Below are 20,120 nucleotides of genomic sequence, written 5' to 3' on the forward strand. Positions count from 1 at the left end.
TAGAGCAGGTTAATATGAACATTTTAAGACCAAAATGACAAGGCTCACTGCTGCAATTACAGAGAGAGGGGCAACAAGATCCCAATGTAAGTCAATTGGAGCCAAGGCCAGAAAGAGCCGGAAGAGTCTCCTGGCGAACTTCCTTTTCACCACACAGCGGATAGTGGGTTAGCTGTGTTCACTCATATATACGGTCTGTGGTAAAGACTGAAAATTCCAGGGCTGAAATAATCCAAGTGATTCTAGCGAAGGTGTATGGAGTTTAAAAACATGGTAGAGCACATCCTGTATTACCACATGACATAACAAGGTGGAACAGAGTGACCTAAATATGCAGGATGTGCGTGTTAACCATGTGTGAATGAAACAAAACCAAAATCCAGGTATGCTTGTTATATTTGTGTTTCCTCAGCCCAGAGATGAGAAAATAGAGCAATAGCATACTTTAGATTCAGTACATAGGATATTGGTTTGTCCCTTTGCGGATAGTCGCAGATTCTGTGCGGTTTCAATTACATTATCTCTTAATAGATGCAGCCAGTGATCCTTATAAAGGCAAGCCATGCTTCAGCAGCTGCACATTTACATAGAGAGTAGTGCTGAAATTGTATGTGCATATACAAACTAAATGTATGTAGGAAGAGTAATTTTCTATTCTAAAAGGGAGACAATGGTTCACAAAGCTTTCACATCATAAAGTTGCACCCAAAATACCAAGCACACATACAAAGCCAAAGACAGTAATGGGTTAACCTGTAATATGAGATGAGGAAGTGGGAGGGGCTTAACGCGCTGACGCTGGTTTGAAAACTGAAACTAAGAAAGAACCGGCTTGTGTTATCTAAAGCTCTTAAAAGTGGAAGTTCTGTAAGTATTTAATCCAATTATTTTTGTATTTGAGGTTTAAATCAGAACAACTGATTGTAAAAGAGAGAAAGATTTATATTTATGTATGACTTGGCTGCCTCCTCAACAAATAATTCAGCTTTTTGTTGTCATTGTTTTCATAGGCAAAAGGCTTACGGAAAAACAAAACAAAAACAAAAGGCAAAGAAACCCAACCAATATTTGTGATCAATTCATGGGGATTCTCTAATTCAGAAGTTGAAGATTAAAACATGTTCTTATAAACTGTCACTCATTAAGTCAACATTTTGTAAAGCAGAGGGGGTTTGTGTTTGTTTAGTAGGTGGCCATAACAAGCTGCAGGTGCCACTCCACTGAGAGGGCTTGTTGCAGTTTGTTGGAGGCTGTCAACAAAGTCATATTTTACACACAACACAGTAATAATGTATTATAACAAGGATTTTTCAGTTTGAGCTTTTGTATTCAACAAATGAATAAATGTATGGTTTAAAGAAAACCTTGTAGCCTGTGCTCTTAAAGTTTTCAAAAGGTACAACAATCACAACTGACCCTGGGTTGCCTTAACCTGCATACAGGGGACACATTTAGGTTTTTCTCAGTATATTGTCAGGCAAAATCTCATATGAAAGCTGAGGGTTTAGGTAGTGATGATTCAGATCAGAGAGAGAGAGTCTTTTTAGGTTTAAACCAAATGAATTTCACTAATGAAAATGACTGGACTGACCCCACTGGATAATCACTTTGATAAACAAACCACCAAATTATAACAAACAACTTGGCCATTAATTCAGAACCAAATCAGCATACAAAGTCTGGCCATATATTTGATATGAAATTTTAAATTTACTCTTGCATACGGTTCCCTTAAATTCTCAATTAAATTTTTTCTTAAAACCTGACAAACTTGTTTACTCTTGTCTGGACACTCCCCTGTTTTATATTACTGAACAGAAAATATAGCAGAGAAATTTGACTAACCATTTTCTCTCTCAGTTTTCAGACATGGCATCAGCCTTGAGTCTGATAGACGAGAACAACTTCATGTGTTCCATTTGTCTGGAGGTCTTCACGAAGCCTGTCTCACTCCTGTGCGGACACAACTTCTGCATGGCCTGTATCACAAAGCATTGGGACACCGAAGCGCCTAAAGTACCAGACTGTCCTTTCTGTAGGGAGATCTTCCCCATTCGACCAGTTCTCCGCGTCAACAACTTTATTGAAGAAATGGTGATCAAATTTAAAAAGTCAGCCAAAAAAAAAAGCCAAGTTAAGGTTAAGCCGAAAGGAAATGGAGGAGTTATGTGTACCATGTGTGAAAATACCCCAGCACTGAAATCTTGTTTGATTTGTTTTGTGTCCCTTTGTGAAACTCACTTGGAGCCCCATCGCCGAATTCCAAATTTGAAAACCCACAAGCTCATTGAACCCACTGACAATTTGGAAGAACGCATGTGCAAGACTCACCACCAGCCTCTCGAGATGTTCTGCAGAGATGAACAAATGTTTGTATGTGAAGAGTGCACCCGGATGGACCACAGAAGACATGAAACTGTATCAATTTTAGAGGAGGCTGACTTCAAGAAGGCTCAGCTGGACATGGAGAAGATCAGGATGGACCAATGGGTGGAGGAACGTCAGCAGAAGGTCCGTGAGATTCAAGAGTCGATGGAGTCAAGCAGAAACAAGGCGGCCAAGGCGGTGTCCGACAGTGAGTGCGTGATTTTTCATCTGTTGGAATTAATGAAAAAAAGCCAAGCAGAACTAGCCATGGTGGTAAAGTCAAAGCAGATTAAAATTGAAACTGAGGGGAAAGAATTTATTAAAGAACTTGAAGAGGAAATTGAGGATCTATCTAAGAAAAGCAATGATCTCAACTTTACAATGTCCAATGACCCGTTTAAAAATCTTGAGAATCTAATCCCGCTGATAGTCCCTCAACCAAAGCTCAAAGACTGGTCAGCTGTGCAAATCAAAAATGAGAAATTTGAAGTAAAAGAAGCGTTATCCAGCCTGACCGCTACAGTGACTAAAGAACTACGCATGTTGTGTGATCCAGATTTGAAAACACTGAAGACGTTTGCAGCTGATATCTCATTTGATCCGGAGACAGCTCACTCGTCCCTTATCATTTCTGAGGATGGTAAGGAAGCGTCCTGGAGCGAGAGACGAAGAAGTGTCCCCAGTAATCCAACAAGATTCACTCACGTCCTCAATGTGTTAGCCAAGCAAGGTTTCTCCAGTGGGAAGTTCTACTATGAAGTTCAGGTCAAAGACAAGACGCAGTGGGATGTGGGAGTGGCCATCGAGTCCATCAACAGAAGTGGAGATGTCAAGCTGAGTCCCAGGAACGGATTCTGGACCATGTGGTTACGGAACGGACAGTTTACAGCCAACGCCACTCCACCTGTCAGTGTCAAAGTTAGAAACAAAGTGGAGACGATTGGAGTTTTTGTAGATTATGAGAAGGGGAAAGTTTCTTTTTATGATGCAGATGCCAGGGTTTTGTTTTACACCTTTGATCACTGTAACTTCAAGGAGAAGATTTTTCCATTCTTCAGTCCGTCTGGAAGTGATGGGGGTAGAAATAGAGCCCCTTTGGTCCTTGTTCCTATTCAAAAGTGAACTTTTGTAAAAGAATATTGAAATGAAGAAAAATACCAGGCACCCAGTTAGTCAGGAAATATTAAAAAGCCTTTGTGGGAGGGCAGGAAACTTGTGACTTCTTCAGGGTGTGATAATAAATGAGAAGTGAGGACCAGTTTGAGCTCACACACTCCAGGTGAGCAGGGTGGAGGCTTCCTTCATTCAGTTCTTCTGATTGGACACAAGGGGTAGTAATTTCATTGCTTCAGGACAGTTTGATTGAGGGCACTAGAGGGCAGTTGTTTTATTTTAGCAGGGACTGTTTTTACTTTGGGCGCAGATAGTTTTATTGAACATTTTTGTATACAGACACACACAGCAGGAGAAACTGAAGTCTTTATTTAGGCATGGGTACTCTGTGGCTTTGAGGACATAAATCTAATAGGGCTCTGTTTGCTTCAGGAGCTGGAGTGGTGAGCTTCCATATAATGTCCAGCCATTGAATAATGTAGGTTTTTGAAATGAATGGCATATCTGTGGTCAGCCAATCACTGAGCCTCCTTTTGTTGAGACCCATACAAAAACACCAACAGGGTCAGTGAGGGAGTACACTTCATGAGTTGTGTTATAGTTAATTAAATATGTTTCATTTGTATTAAGGTTCATGAAAATGAAACAGTATCTGCAGTGTCCACAGAATATTGAAAAGTTGGACATGTTACAAATATGGATGCAGAATTTTTTGTCATTTCTGTACGAGTCTGTATGGTTTTGCATGTAAACAGAGGTATTTTTAAAAATTAAAAATACAATAACCAAAGTGGCTGACAGTATTTTCATGTTTATGTATTTATTTGAACAACAATTAAATTTCATTGTGGTGCATTGTAGTGGTAATTGACAGAGCCAATTTGAGGATAAGGTTTCAGACAATTAAAACAGCATTAATGATTTGTTTACAAAAGCTGTCAGTTTAAAGCACAATAGCTTCTGTTTTCCCTGTTTGTACTGAAAAATAATTGCAGCTCTCAAATGAGATTGTATTGATTCAAAATAAAGGCGGGCTGTATCTCAAGGTGAAAGCCTGTTGTGTAAAAAGAAAAATACCAATAGTGAATCAGAAATGGGTTTGCTGTAGTCAGTCAGTGAAAAACAGACACGTTTCCAGGAGAAAAACAAGACTGGAGTCGATAAAATCACTGACCCTCGCACATACTGATCCATGAGTCATCCACGACCAGCTGTAATGTTGACATCATCTTGTTGACTTTATTACTAATAGTAGCAACAGAGCATCAGCTGGAAGCAGAGTTTACACTGAGATCTGAGGAGGACAGTTTGAAAGATCAGAGCAAGTAGCAGATGAAATATATAACATAGTACTACATTAAATAAGTGCTTAAGTACAATACAAATTACTTCAAGGTGCATTGTGTTATTTTTCTGGTGAAGGGTTCGTCAAATGCTTTTTTTACATGGAGAAATTATTGCTTAGTCTGGAATGTTTCACAGTATGGGAATTAAACCTTTCCATCGTCATAGTAAGCAAAATAGACTAAGTTACAGATCAGGTATGGAAAGGCAGCCCCGCTCACAGTCAGAATGCCTGTTTTGCTTTGTATTTTGAGCTATTAAACCACCTATAATTTAATAAATGTAAGGTAGAACCGATTAATGTCAGACTGTGGAACATTCCAGGCAAAGCAATGACATATAAAGACAAGCAGGTGATAGACCCCCAACCAAAAAGTTACAGAGTGCACCTTTAACAACAATACAAGCACTTAGCACAAACTCAGCTCCAAACCAAATGCTTTTACTGGTCTATTATAAAGACTCAAGCTAGAAACAACTGAATTTCAATCTCGATTAAAATATGATTAATCGCACAGCCCTATGTAGGACTACTTTTCTCTTCCTACTATTCTGTTCAGAAAAGAAAGGGTTTCTTATGCTCCACTCCACTGGGTAATTAGAATATCTAACATGTCTACAGTCTATGCGTCTGATTAAGTGCCAAATGTAGTGTGATAATTCTATTCATACTGGCCTTTACCCAGGAACAACTACTGAGTCCAGTCACAATGTTATTATTGCTTTAACCTCATAGTTAAATGATTATAGGTACATTGTCCTGTTGGATATATATTGCTGATGTTGGAGATGGATGCATTGAAACCAAGTATTGTTGTCTTGTTTATGCGTGGTGTAAAAATGGTGTATTTTTGTTCAGGGACTTCTTTATTCCATATTGTGAATTTTGATAATGCAATATCACAATGTTACCAGTATTACTATTACAGTTTATTGCATTATCTGGGCAGCTGCCTTTAGGTGCCCTGGGAATATGTAACATTGCCAATTATTAAAAGAGCCCAATTTTTTCCCATCTATTTGAGCTATTTTGTGCTTTGCTCAAGTATTGCAAAAGATCAAAATAAGTCTGCTCTATATGGTCTACATCTTTATTATGAAGCCCTTTACTGTCAGAAAATCAGGAGGTGTGTGTTTAACATGCTAGCATTATTGTGACAACAAACGCTGCCTTGTACTCTGAAAGCTGTAAGAAGCACTTATAAACCCATCGCTATGAATAATTAGAATGCTCAGAATGTACAGTGTAAGTGAGGAATAACTTTGACCACTAAAATTAACTACTTTAATTAATTAACTTAAATTAACTAGTTCTGTTTTTAAAAATCAGGTACAGCTTGTGATGTCATGTGGTAGTTTTCAAGTTAACAGCTACCTTTTACTTTTACCCGGAATTTGCACCAGGAGCGTCAGCAGCATGTTACGTCGGAAGGAGCTGCATAACTGGTCCTGTGACATCAGCCTCTGTGTATTCTCACTTTTAAACACAAAACTTTTCACACTGCTCATCTATTCAGTGTTGATTGGATGAACTATTTTTTAAAATCACAATACAAAAATTGACATCAAGAGAGACAACGCTTTGCAGCAATAACGAGCCATATCTGCGGTGCTCACATTAATTAAGCTACTCACCATTAAGTTTGGTTTTCTGCACTTCTGTCAGAAGTCCTTCTTGTAAAGTCACTGTCTGATGTCATAAAGTGTTTTATATTTATCCTCCACAGCTGTAAAATTTACATAGTCTGTTACAAGTCATTCCCCCAAGCTCCTGATGCAATGCAAGGTGTTTATGCGACTGTGGTGGTTTTAGAGAATGTATTTTGAAAGGGCAACAGAAGTTTATTTTGACACCGCATGCCCATTTCCTGTTTTGCCCCTGCTAATAATCCTGGAGACGCTCTGCTGACAAGGCAAAATTAGAAATCCCCATATTTTAAGCAGAGCGTAGCAGCATGATGCCCGCTGGAGGTGCGTATGACAACTTTGGTGGTTAAAATGGAAAGCCAAAGTTGCACGTTTGCTGCTCGTATCCTGTGCTGCTGTGCTTATGTACTGTTTCGCTTTGGTGCAAATTGATAATTCAAGGGCTGAAATTATCCAAATGATTCTAGTGAAAGTGTAAGGACTTTACAAACACAGTGGAGCATATCTTGTTTTACACATGACATCACAAGGTGGAGTGTTTTCTGTTCTAGAGAAGAACTCAGGCTAAATATGCAGTTTTTGTGAATTGTGAAAAAAAAAAAAAACAGAACTCCAGGTATGTTTTTGATGAGGAAACAACATCTTAACATAGATCAGAAAATAGAGTGATATAAGCCCTTTAACTACTGATCCATGAAAGGCACATGTTACTGAAAACTCTATAGGAGATTTTCTTTGGAAGGGAAACAAACAACACTTCCCCCTTACTTTAATACCAAATTTCCTGCTGGGAATAATTATACAGTGAATAAGCTTATAACATTAATCAATGTCAGAAAAGCTGATGCGGTGAGTTGGTCTTGCCCATTATAAATAAGTGATTCAAAGAGAAGTATTGAAAAATTTTGCAGTTAAAGGAAATTGCAGTTTTAGGGAGAAACGAGTTAGTAATAAAACAGATGAATTATTTAAGAAACATGGTGGGGAGATTTACTGCACTCCTAAGCCAAATGGCACATAATTATAAAACTGCAAATTAAAGTGCCGTGCATTTTAAGCAGCAGTAATTAACAATAATTCAAATGATGTTTTAATTACTTGTTAGCAGAGTTTGGTTGAACTGTAATAAACACATTTCTTAAAATAACTCGATATCAATGACCTTAAAAGTAAAAATACCAAAATCAATCTGCAAGCAGTAAAGATGTAAAAGTATCTAACCCAGCACTTTTTTTTTTTTTTTTTTGATTAGTTTGTCCATTTTGAACTTTTTGGCAGATAGAAAAGTTCTGAATGAATGGTTCTGTCAGTAGAAGTGGAGAAGAAATAGTTATATTTCCCAGTGACAGATCAGAGCCCACAAAGACTGGTCTTTTTGACAGGCTTTAATCAGAGAGCTTCACACACACACACACACACACACACACACATGCACACCCACCCACATGCACACACACCCACATACACACACACCACACACACACACACACACACACACTCACTCACTCACTCACTCACTGTAACACAACATTCAAATCTCCCTTCTGCATCAGTGCTACCCGTGACAATTTGTTCAAAGTTACAGAAAGGAGATACTGTTTTAAGAGTCAAACATGTTTTTGTGTATAAAGTTTGCACTCACTAAGCTAATTAGGATTTCTGTCAAAAACTTTGCCCAAAGCACTGATCACAAACACTTCTGAAAGATTCAGGCCATGGAAATGTATGTGAAAATCAAACTATGAAAGAGTTCTGGTGGAGGAGATGCTTTAAGGGAATGGATAGTCTTATGTAATATAAACAGATTGTTATGTATTATTTAATGATACACATCCAAGAAAAGCTCTATGATGTATTATTAAGGCATTTTTGTCACCATGCTCTGTTTTACAGTATCCTATTGTATCTATGTTTGTCCTCAATATCAAACTGAGATTCGTTTCATTTGTAAAGTCTTTTTCTGCCTTTTTTTTTTTTTTTTTTTCCCCTTATGCTCTTTATTTGCACTTGGGAAACCATGTTTCAAGTACAGTTGATGAGACTCAACTGTATATAGCCTCTTGCAGTTTTGAAAAGTACAACAATCACAACTGAGCCTGGATTGCCAGTGCACTAACCAGTTTACAGAAAGGCCATGTTTTATGCTTGAAACCTCCAGAATTCACTCACGGAGCTGCAGGTGTGGGGTTTAGATAGTGAGGATTCAAATGCAAAACTCATGTCTTATTTTGATGACCAAAACACCAAATTATAAGATAAATAATTTGGGCATCATGTTCAATGTTTTTTGCAATTAAAAACAAATGCATAATAGTTTCTATCAAGAGCTATTTTGATATGTGTTTCCACCATTTATCAATATATGGACTTGCATTACCTCTAGTGTTGTGTCTGTAGCCCATCTAGAGACAGTATCTGACATGAGACTGTCTTCATGCATTTATGGATGCGTGGGGCTCTACATCAGTGTTATGTGTGGCTCTGGATATTGGACAGGACCAGACTATAATGAGTTTACAAGGGATTTTAATGGCCGCCTTCATTCAGCAGAGACCCTTCCTCATTCACTATGAGACAAGGACAGATGGAGCCTCTCTCTGCTCAGGCTTCCACCAATCTGTCTGTGTTTGATTGTGTTTTACTGTGGCTGCAGGAGGCTTCATGTGAGTTGTATGTGCCATGTGTCTATGTCCAGGAAGTATTACATTGTTCAATTTTCTATCTCTTATAAGTGTGGAGCAAATCTATCTACTGTCTTGTTAGTAACATTGAGCAAAATCTATATTGCTCTGTGGTGTATAGTAAAAGCAGCTCTTGAAGTCAAAATGAGACCGCTCTGTGCTGTCTGCTGTCCAGGAATCAGGAAGTGCACTGTTATCATGCTAGTTGTTGTTAGAATTGACATGATGGCAAACAACTGGTCTCTGAAAATTGTGAAATGTGCCTATGGTGAATCAGGATGTTCAGAATACATACAGTAAATGCAGAATAACTTTGGACCACTGCAAACGGTGTTACTTTAACTTTCTTCAAAATTTCAGAATCTGATTTGTAAAATATTTCGTTATTTACATTGGCTGATGCATCACAAAGCAAGTCTCATCCACATCTGCAGACACCAACTCCCATCTGTCTGGCATTTCCCCTCAATCTCTGCCTCCATCAGCTGCCCTTTCACAAGTTCTCTATCTTATATGGAAAACTTTTGAGAAGCTCCACAAAGAAAACAAGGCCATGACATCAGCTGGTATATGCAAACAAAACGAATAGATGTACTCCTCAATATTGTTACCGCAGAGACACTTACATTATCTTTATAAATTGTGGGTGATTCTATTGTTATGCTTTATGCTGTTTAGGTAACTTGTCTTCTTCATTCCTTTTTGTAAAACTGTAAAATGTTCTTTAGCTATGATTAAGATTTGTCAACTTGACCAAAATTTTTAGTGAATACATTTCGAAGCTCATCAAGTAGCCTTTTACATCTGAGAGGGTTCTGGTAAAGGGCTGTCTTAAATGTTTGAAGGGAGGAGCTAACAACACTAAAACTAAAACATCCTTGTTGTCTAGAGTAAGGAGTATTTATTAAAAGTTATCCATTAAGAAATGCCCTAAGGTGTGAACTGTCACCTAAATACCCCTAAGGAATAAAATAGCTCTTATAAGCATACTTTGGTAGCCCTGTTTGATTATGACATTTGTTCTTCTATTGAAAAGACTCCAACTACATACTGTTCTATGTTAAAAAATAGGAGGTGAGTGCTTCAGTGTGTCTCTAGTGAGTCAGATAGAAGGACGTGGGACACAGGTGCTCTTCAAGGATAAGGCCACTTGACATAGAGGAACAGAGATTTATCTTAGTACATACCGATGTAGAAATGTGAGAGCTGACAAAAATCAGAGGCACTCTCCTGTACAAAAATGTAAAAGTCCTTTATTATGACATAGATCAGTCTACACGTTTTGACACCTGAGGGTCTTTTTCAGGGCTTAGGAGTAAAAAAAAATGAATATTTAAAGGTAATGGTAACTATATTAGGTTCTTTTTTTATCTTGCCTCGTCCGGTAGGAAGAGAGCACCAAAACCTGTATAAATCAGCTGAGCGGACACGTCACAGCAACATCACGTGACCACTCTGAGGAAAACCGCTAATGAGCAGTCAAAACTGTCAGGTATGAAAACAAACTCTTGGTCTAAAAAAAGAACTGAAAAACATAAATAATAGGAAGACCAAATGAACCTCATTGGACTACTGTAACCTGTTTACACCCAGGTAAAGTAAAGGAATGAATCATTTTTCACATGTGAAGAACAATAGTACAAATCTTGCACAAAAAGGTAAAGATAAAACAGCAAAAAAGTTAGAATGAAGAATAAAGTTATACTTTTGTCTCATTTTTATTTCATTCGGTGAAATAATACCTGTGGTGGTTTGAGGTTCCAAGTGCCAGATAGTGATACAAAGTTGGGGAAAAATGATAGAAATAAGTGCAGAGTTCAACACAAACTTCCATCTAAAAAGTGGGACCATTTATGTTCAAAAAACACAATTTTATGACTGTTTAAACATTCATTTAACAAAATGTGTCAGGTTTTTGTGTCAGATAATAATGAAATGTGCGTCACACCTATGAAGGCCAGTCGACCAAAATGTTGTAACTAATAAATGACATAAAAAAAAGTGAGACAGTGTAACTCAAGTAACAATTCATGGATTTCACAGGGGGAAAGCATTGAAGGATTTGGTCTAGTCATTATATGACAATAACAAAACCCATGAACTGTGATTTCAATCCAATCCACTTTATTTATAGAGCACATTTCACATAGAAACAGTTTCCAATGAGCTGCACAAATACATACTAATAAAAATAATGTTAATATAATGATAAAATAAACACTCAGATTTAATCATTCTAGTCTTTTAAGACAAGACTTAAAACACTTCACTGTGGAGGTTGTTGGGATGTGGGGGGGGCAAAGCATTCCAGAGTTTGGGGTTGGCCACTAAGAATGTCCTGTCCCCCCGGTTTTAAGTCTCGTCTTAGGCCCCACGAGCTGGAGCTGAATCTCGGACCTCAAAGCACTCGTGGGAGTGTAAATCTGGAGGAGGTCTGAGACATAATGTGGGGCCAGTCCATTCAAAACTTTAAAAACAAACAATAAAATCTTAAAATCAATTCTAAAATTAACAGGAAGCCAGTGCAAAGATGCAAGAATTGGGGTTATGTGCTCTCGTCTTTTGGTTCCTGTTAAAAGTCGCTCTGCAGAGGTTTGGACATCATTATAGATTAACATTATGGTACATTATGATCGCTATAGGTAACAGTTATGGAAATACTGTAACTTTATATGTCATATCTGCTGCCCATGTCCAACCAAGAAGTAAAATTATACTGTAAAAATCATCAAAATTGCCAGACTAAGTAAAATAGACATCTGTAGTCAAACTATCATATCCCCTTTGAATATTTCCATCAGCTGGTGAAGCACGCCTGTTTTACATAACACATCGTAGCCTTTTGTGCTCATTTGCCCTCACAGCATAGTGGACGTGACTGTTGTAACAACCACACACAAGTTTGATCGAAGCATGAACTTTGCAGAACTATTTTCATAACAAATGCGAGAGACCCATTCTCGCGATGTGATGGAAATTAGCCCAAAGATAATCATGAATTTGCATACACATACATTCATAATGAGGAGAGAGCTGTCAGTAGCCATTTATCTCACAGTAAACAACCACACTGTTATAATGTGGCGTTTTCATTACAGAGAAAATACAGCACAAACTACACTCATCCCATTAACTTTATTTACAAGGAAAAAGCTTTTATCAGTGTAACCAAATGAAAAATGGGGTACCTGTGAAAAATTGTACATTGTAATGTAAATCCTGTTCAATTTTTGTTTGTTCCTTGTGACTCCTGTTTTCCCCGCACAGGGGTCTGTATGGCTTTGCGCGAACTTTGAAAGATGAAAGTCTTGCGCACTTCCAGTTGAGAAAGCATCAGAAGAAAGCACCTTTACACAGACAATGTGAAGCATGAGATAAAACTGAATGATGAGGTACCTGTCACACAGCTGTACCCTCATATACCACCTAATCAGTACCAAGAAGTACAGGTACACATCTCCAATCTGTTGAAAAAGGGTATCATACAAAAAAGTGACAGTGCTTATGCTTCACCTGTAGTGATCGTTCGTAAGAGTGATGGCAGTATATGCTTATATGTAGACTAACGAAAACTGAATCTCAAAACAACAAAAGATGCATTCACACTACTCGCGCTGATGAGAGTTTTAATGCATTAAAAGGCACAAAATGTTTCTCGACAATAGATTTGGCAAGTGGGTATCACCAAGTGGTCATGCATGAGAAAGACAGGCATAAAACTGCTTTTACTACACCTTTTGGGCTGTTTGAGTATGTCTGCATCCCATGGGAATTTGCAATGGTCCTGCGACATTTCAAAGATTGATGCAGGTAACCATGAGTGATCTGACTTTTGACATTAAGTTAGTCTATCTAGATGACATATTGGTGTATTCACCAACGTTTGAATCCCATTTGAGAAGGCTTGATATTGTCTTCAAGCGACTGAAAAGCACCGGGTTAAAAGTGAAGTGGGGCAAGTGTCACTTTCTGCAGAAGAAAGTTAAATTCCTTGGGCACCAAATATCTGCAGAGGGAATAGCAACAGGCCCCTCTAAAATCTTCACAGTTAAAGAGTGGCCTGTGCCCACCACGGTTAAAGAGTTACAATCCTTTCTAGGCCTGTGTAGCTACTACAGAAGATATGTTGAAAGTTTTTCTCAGATTGATGCTCTACTACATGACCTTGTAAATCAGTGTCATGGTGCCAGTAGTACAGCTAAAGCTAGTCAAAAACTTTGTCAGAATGCTTTTTACACATTGAAAGAAAAACTTCTGATAGCACCAGTCCTAGGATATACTGATTTTGTTCTGGAAACAGACGCTAGTGGCGAGGGTTTAGGTGCAGTCCTGAGTCAGCAAAAAGGTGACAGAAAACAAGTCATTACATATGCACGAAGACAGTTGAGAAATGCAAAGAAAAATGACAAAAACTACAGCAGTATGAAACTAGAGCTGCTTGCACCAAAATGGGCAAAAGTTGAGAAGTTCCGGGGTTATTTACTTGGGTCCAAGTTCACGGTTTTTACCGATAATAACCCTTTGTGTCATCTCAAAAGTGCTAAACTTGGTACAAAGATGGGTTGCTCAATTAGTTGCTTTTGATTTTAATGTCCAGTACAGACCAGGTCGCTGCATCTATGCCGCAGATGCACTGTCACGGCACCAGTTAGCAGGGGAGTCAGAGTCTAATAGTGATGAGGAGTTTGATGATTGCATTGCAATTTGTACCCTAATTTGTAAAGGGACGGCTCTTGAGCCTGAGCTGGTTACAGAGGGAGTCAAATGTTCTCACCTTAACCATATTAGGGTTGTGAATGTCCACCTCAAGAGTCAACACCAACTCTCCCAGGTTATTCCAAGGAGGAGTCGCAGACATTCCAAAGTCAAGATCAGCTCATAGGTGCATTCAAATTTTACTGGGATCAAAACATTCAGCCAAGTTCACAGGAAAGGAAAATTCTTACTGCAGCTGACAAGTCACTGTTACAGTGGAAACGCATAAAGAAGTGTGATGGCTTGTTGTACAGGGTTGTAAATGATGATCAATTGGGGGAATGTTTTCAGTTGTTAGTTCCTAGCTATTTGCATAAATCTGTGATGCAAAGTGTCCATGATTCTATTGGACATCAGGGAAAAGAGAAGACATCACGCTTGTTGAGACAAAGGGCATTTTGGGTGGGTATGTACAAAGACAATGAAAACTGGGTGAAAAACTGCCAGCGTTGTATTCTTACCAAAATGCCAAAGCCAAAAATCCATCCTCCAATGAAATCCTTTTCAGCAACAAGACCACTAGAAGTGGTTCCAGTAGATTTCACTATTCTCGATCCTGCCTCTGACGGCCGTAAGAATGTCCTAATCATCACGGACGTATTTAGTTTACTCAAGTGTTTCCCGCGCGCGAACAGAAAGCTGACACCACCGCTAAAGTCCTCTTAAAGGAATGGTTTATGAATTACAGAGTACCTGAACGTTTACATTCAGATCAGGGCCGTAACTTCGAATCAGAAGTGACTGCTGAGCTCTGTAAAATGTATGGTGTGAAAAAGACACGCACAATGCCACATCATCCAAAAGGAAATACACAATATGAGTGCTTTAATCGCACACTCCATGAGGTGTTGCGCACTTTACCAGCAGACAAAAAGAGATGTTGGCCTGAGCATTTACCAGAGCTTGTATATGCATACAATGTAACACCACATGGTACAACAGGATATTCTCCCTACTTCTTTCTCTATGGGGTAGATCTGCATCTTCCTGTTGATGCATTGCTTGCTAAAGAAAACAACACCAAAAATCTTGACTGGCTTACTGTGCACCAACAAAGATTAAAAGAGGCTCATGCAAGAGCTAAAAAATATTCAGAGCTAAAAGCTGCTGAACGCATTGCTCAGCAGAGTTACAAGGTATACTGTCCGTCAGTAGAAGTAGGCGAGTATGTGTACCTTAGGCACAGACCGTTGGGGCGTAAACAAGATTCAGGATGCATGGAGTTCCAATGTGTATCAAGTTGTGGACAGCATAGGCACTACATATACAGTGTAACCTGCGGAAGGTGGACCGATTAAGAGAGTGAACTGGGTTGACATTAGACCCTAATCTACCGGATGTGACACCAAAGAAGATTGAAAAGACTGTAAAACATTTAACTGGAACCAGTGATGCAAATCCTGACTGTGAAGAAGAGACTGAGGATGGACTTGTTCTTGTAAGGATTTTGTTCCATTGAACTCCTCCTACAGTTGCATCAAATGGCCAAGTCAAGGATTGTGAGTTGGACCTTTCTCAGTTGGATACAGCAAGTGAACAAGTGAATGTCCTGTGACTGAGCAGGTAGAGACTGAACATGGAGACAGAGACAGGTATCATTGCCCAACCTTTGGAGGTCCCAGCTCCAGTTGCTCCTTGTGTGAGTCAAGTTCCCATACCTGTTCCCAGGAGGAGTAAACGAGCAACTGCAGGGAGACATCCAAACCCATATAATGAGCCAAGGTCAGTTTTGGAATCAGAACCAAGTTTATCAATGGTTACACAGATCATTGCCAACTTAGGTGCTGTTCAGAGAAGCTTTTAAAGAAATTAAAGGTTATGTTGTCATCAAGAACGTTGACAATTAAGCAGGGGAGAATATAACCAGATGGAAAATGGGTTACCTGTGAAAAATTGTACATCATAATGTAAATCCTGTTCAATTTTTGTTTGTTCCTTGTGACTCCTGATTTCCCCGCACGGGGGTGCTGTATGGCTTTGTGCGAACGTTGAAAGATGAGTCTCGCACACTTGCGGTTGAAAAAGCATCAGAAGGGTTCTATGTTTTGCTGGAGAAAGATCTGTTTAGGTCACAAAAGTTCATACTCGACCATATCGGTTAGGAAATGGCTATACAATGAGATATTGTTTATGTGTGTTCTATTAAATAATATTGAAATTAGTTTATTTTTATCCTCTTTCAGAGGTGCCACTGCCGTTTTGTGTGGATGTTTTGTGTACCGTTATTTTAGTGATAATGCTGTAATAACGCCCGTTGGTTCTGTTTCTGAACTAGTGAAGAGAAAGAGAAAGAACCCCAAAATCTAAAGTGCGGTGTGCTCTATAACCCTGGCTTCAAATCAGACTTTTATATTTTGCTCAATTTAGCAGAGTTTAAATACATGCTTTCAGCCCGTCATGTGAGTGTAAATTGTTCACCAGGGAACTTTGTTAAACTGCAAAACACTATTCCACCATTCATCCATCCAAAAAAAAAAACATCGAAATGTATGCTTTTGTTTAAAAGGTGGTGGTAATTATTTGTGATTCATAATGGACATACTCAAAGGAGCTGGACCTGGTTTTTACCATTGTGATGTGAACATGAAAAACCCAGCTAGTTAATTGTCTTTCATTCCAAGTATCTTAATTATTCACCGCAGTTTACAGCTTTCAGAGGCCAAAGCGGTGTTGACAACCTCAGTAAAGCTAACAAACATCATCATGCTACCGGTGCACTTCCTGTTTAGTGAAAAATAAAATAAGAAAATGAAAAAACATCTATTTTCTAATCAAAATGAATTAATGGATAATGATTTCTTTTTTTTTTTTTTTTCAGTTTTTGATTTTGGATCTAAATGAAAAATGGAAAAAAAAATGGATAACAGCTGTTTCTTGTTTTCATGACTTAAACTGCGATGCTGGACTTTTGCACCACATACAGACTGAATCAGGACTAAAACAGGACTAAACCAGGACTGAGTGTCGGGACAAGCCTGCAGGTGTGCCCATGTAGACTGTCGGATGATCAGGACTGAGATCGGGACTGAGACCGGGACCAGACTGGGACTGAGAGCAGGACTGAGATCTGGGCTGAGACCGGGACTGAGACCGTGATCAAACCGGGACCAAGACCGGGACTGAGAATGGTTTAGTCTTGGTTCAGTCCTGGTTCAATCCGTATGCAGCGCAAAACTCCAGCATCACAGTTTAAGTCATGGAAACAGGAAACGTAAGTTATCCATTTTTCCATTCATGTAAACTCAAAATCAAAAACTGAAAAAACAAATCATTATCCATATTTTCATTTTTGTTTTGGAGACAAATAATAGAGAAATAAGAATAAGAAAATCATTTTGTTTGTTTGTTTGTTTTTTTTTTTTTTTTTTTTTTTTTGCATTTTTATGTTTGGTTTTATTTAAAAAAAACGAATGATACAGGGATTATGATTAGATGCAAACTGCAGGCATAATTTTTACCTTAAGCTGCTTTTTCAATATTTCTGTACTGGGGCACGGCCAATACTTTTTCAGCATAGTTAGTGAAATTTTAGTTATTATAAAGTGGCCAAATGTTTTAGAAGTAGAAAAAACACCCTTCACTAGTGTATATAGTTTTTTAATGGACTAGTCTTGGTCGACACGTTTTACACTTTAGTTGTAGGATTTGCCATTTTCTTTCTTCCATGTTCCTATCAGGGTGGCCGGGCTGTAGAATCAGTCATAAGAGGCAGTCAATCACTGGAGCTAGCTGGGCTCTATACTTTAAAAGCACAGTGGCGAAGGTCCTGTTGGGGAATAAAAAGAAATGACCCATAAAACCAGCAGGGTATGGGGGGGAGGTCAACGGTACTGTAACCTGCATAAACACAGTGATGGATAGATGTAGTTTTATGGCTAAGTATATCACGTAAGGTGTATGACAAATGCTGCCCTGTATGTTCTATGTTAACTGTTTAATGCACTTGCAATATCTAATTTTATCTTCTTGTCGTGTTTGGGTCAAATCTGACTAATTTACAACTTAAAACACTCATAAATATTATGTTTTACATCTGATTGCCTCAAGGCTTTATGATATCCTCTACACTATGGACTTGAACATATAAAAGTGATCATCACCTCTTTCATTGAATTTTGAGTGTTTTAATCAACCTTGTTACACCTGTGGTGTTCCCGGTCAAAAGTGACCGCCATAGGAAATGAATGGATATTTATTTATTTATTTGAGACAGGGACAGTGCACAATTTTTACATTAACTTCAACAGGAGAGATGCATTCCACCAGGTTGTAGCATCAGTGCTAATTTCCACCTGTAGTCACTGGGCAGATTCATTGATTGATTGCATTTAACTGACAGGTGAACTATCAACTGTTCTTCCTGAAGACCTATGTAGCATGTTTTGGGTTGGGATATCCAGCCAATATCCATGCATCAGACAGAAAACATCCCCATACACACCACCCCAACTCACTTACTCCCTCACGCACATTTCAGACTAAATAATGTCTTTGGAAAAAATGTCTTCCCGCACTTATGTGCCGATCCTAGACAAGTGTCTGTTATGTGAACCCATTTCTTTCCCAGGCTTGTGTCTATCCCCCCACGTGAACTACACCTGCAAGTTGAATCAATGTATCATCTTCACACAGACCCCATATATAGAGTTTGATGTTTGCCTTGCACTCCTTTTACTCTGAGTACAATGAGTAGGCAACTGACCAAGTGGTTCTCTGTCGAAGAGGTTCTTGCCCAGGTTTTTGGACATGATGAAGAGAGCACTGAAATTGAATCAGAGATAGAGGAGGATGTCTCGGAAGTGGAAGAAAACAGGCAAGGTGGCCGGTCCGGCGGCATGGTTAAGTCCTGCCTAAATCCTGTTTTAGTTTTAGACCTGGTTTAGTCCTGGTTTACTTCTGGTTTAGTGGCGCCGCCCGCGCGACATCCAAGAGGAGGGACTGTCCGCACGGCATATGGGACAGGGGGGACTGTGTGCGTTGTACGGGATGGGGGGACTCTCTGCGCAGCATATGAGAGGGGGACAATCTGCTGCTTAAAATGTTTTTCTTAATGCCAAATAAAAATATCCAGCACAAATTATGCATGATATGCTTGTATTCATCATTTGTATATTTTACTTTACACTCATATTTAGTCCACGCTGCAGTGAGCTTTCAAAATGTGTCCCATGCTGACTGCGCCTTGACCAACTCTGTCAGCCCTGCCTGCTGCTCTGTACACCTCTGTCTGTAGACCTCCTTAGGGATGTTATAGACACCCCCACAGCTCACCATGGGGATGTAGTCCACCCTGTTCTTGGGGACGTGCTTGATGACTACCTGCAAGTCAAATCATAGAAATCTTAGTTTTCATTTTTACCTAACTATAAAACTTAAAACTGTAAGCTACGTTCTTCTGAATCTATAGCCTTCTATGTCACTTACCTTCAGACCATCAAACTTGCGTATGCCACTGTAGACCTACGCTTCTGAGCTGATGGCCCTGCTCGTATCTGGCATTGAAGATCTCTAGACCTCCAGAAGGGGCCAGACGAGACAGGAGGTGGCGCCATTATTCATTTGTTCCCTTTGGTTAGATTAACTTTAAGAGTAGACTATTCACTGTTCACATAACTAAAATAAAATAAAAGCTTCACAAAAGCAGCTGTTCGATGACTTTGTCCTTAAAATATAAAACACAGTAAAACAAAGCAGCAGTTCGTTCACAGGGCCACCGCTCCACATGGCGTGCAGAAGACCACCCTGGACACACAGAACACACAAGAGCTTTACATCATGAGCCGTAACTTCATTCGGGCACATCGGGACTCTAGGAGCGGTGGCACTGTGCACGACAAGTACGGGGACGCTACGGGGAGTGCCCTTTTATAAGCCCAGGCGCTACCTGGTGGCAGAAGGCAGCAGGCGCACACTGTTACATCTGTATTGTTGGAGTAAGTTCGTTTTTGCACAGTTTTTTGCCCCATGTCACATCTTTCCTGGTGAAGTGAGTTGCATCTACATTTAGACATGTTTAAGAGAGTTTGTAGAGGTACAGAGATACGTGCAAGTGTGTGCTTCTGCTCAGAGGATGTCAGCAAAGTGAGAGGGTTTTTGGTCAGAACTCTTACACCTTTATACCCACCGGTGGTGTGATGTCATATCTGGAACCATGGAAACTCCAATCAGCTGCAATTGAAGGTGATTATTATGTAACTACTCACCTTTGGCCCA

General features: G+C 39.2%; 1 protein-coding gene across 1 annotated transcript; it reads left to right on the forward strand.

The window, feature by feature from the left end:
* Positions 1 to 781: 781 nt before the first annotated feature.
* LOC110158969 (E3 ubiquitin-protein ligase TRIM39-like) lies at positions 782 to 4,507 on the forward strand. The gene is made up of 2 exons (XM_020923532.2): positions 782 to 867; positions 1,861 to 4,507. Exon 2 carries the CDS (start codon positions 1,870 to 1,872, stop codon positions 3,487 to 3,489), a length of 1,620 nt encoding a protein of 539 aa, XP_020779191.2. The 5' UTR covers positions 782 to 867; positions 1,861 to 1,869; the 3' UTR covers positions 3,490 to 4,507.
* The last annotated feature ends 15,613 nt before the right edge of the window (positions 4,508 to 20,120 follow it).

The sequence above is a fragment of the Boleophthalmus pectinirostris genome, unplaced genomic scaffold, assembly GCF_026225935.1.
Source record: "Boleophthalmus pectinirostris isolate CB_2022bp ecotype Guang Dong unplaced genomic scaffold, ASM2622593v1 HiC_scaffold_23, whole genome shotgun sequence".
Classification (NCBI taxonomy): domain Eukaryota; kingdom Metazoa; phylum Chordata; class Actinopteri; order Gobiiformes; family Gobiidae; genus Boleophthalmus; species Boleophthalmus pectinirostris.

Excerpts from the sequence above, each read along its gene's own strand:
- LOC110158969 (XM_020923532.2), top strand. The coding sequence starts at position 1,870 with ATGGCATCAGCCTTGAGTCTGATAGACGAGAACAACTTCATGTGTTCC.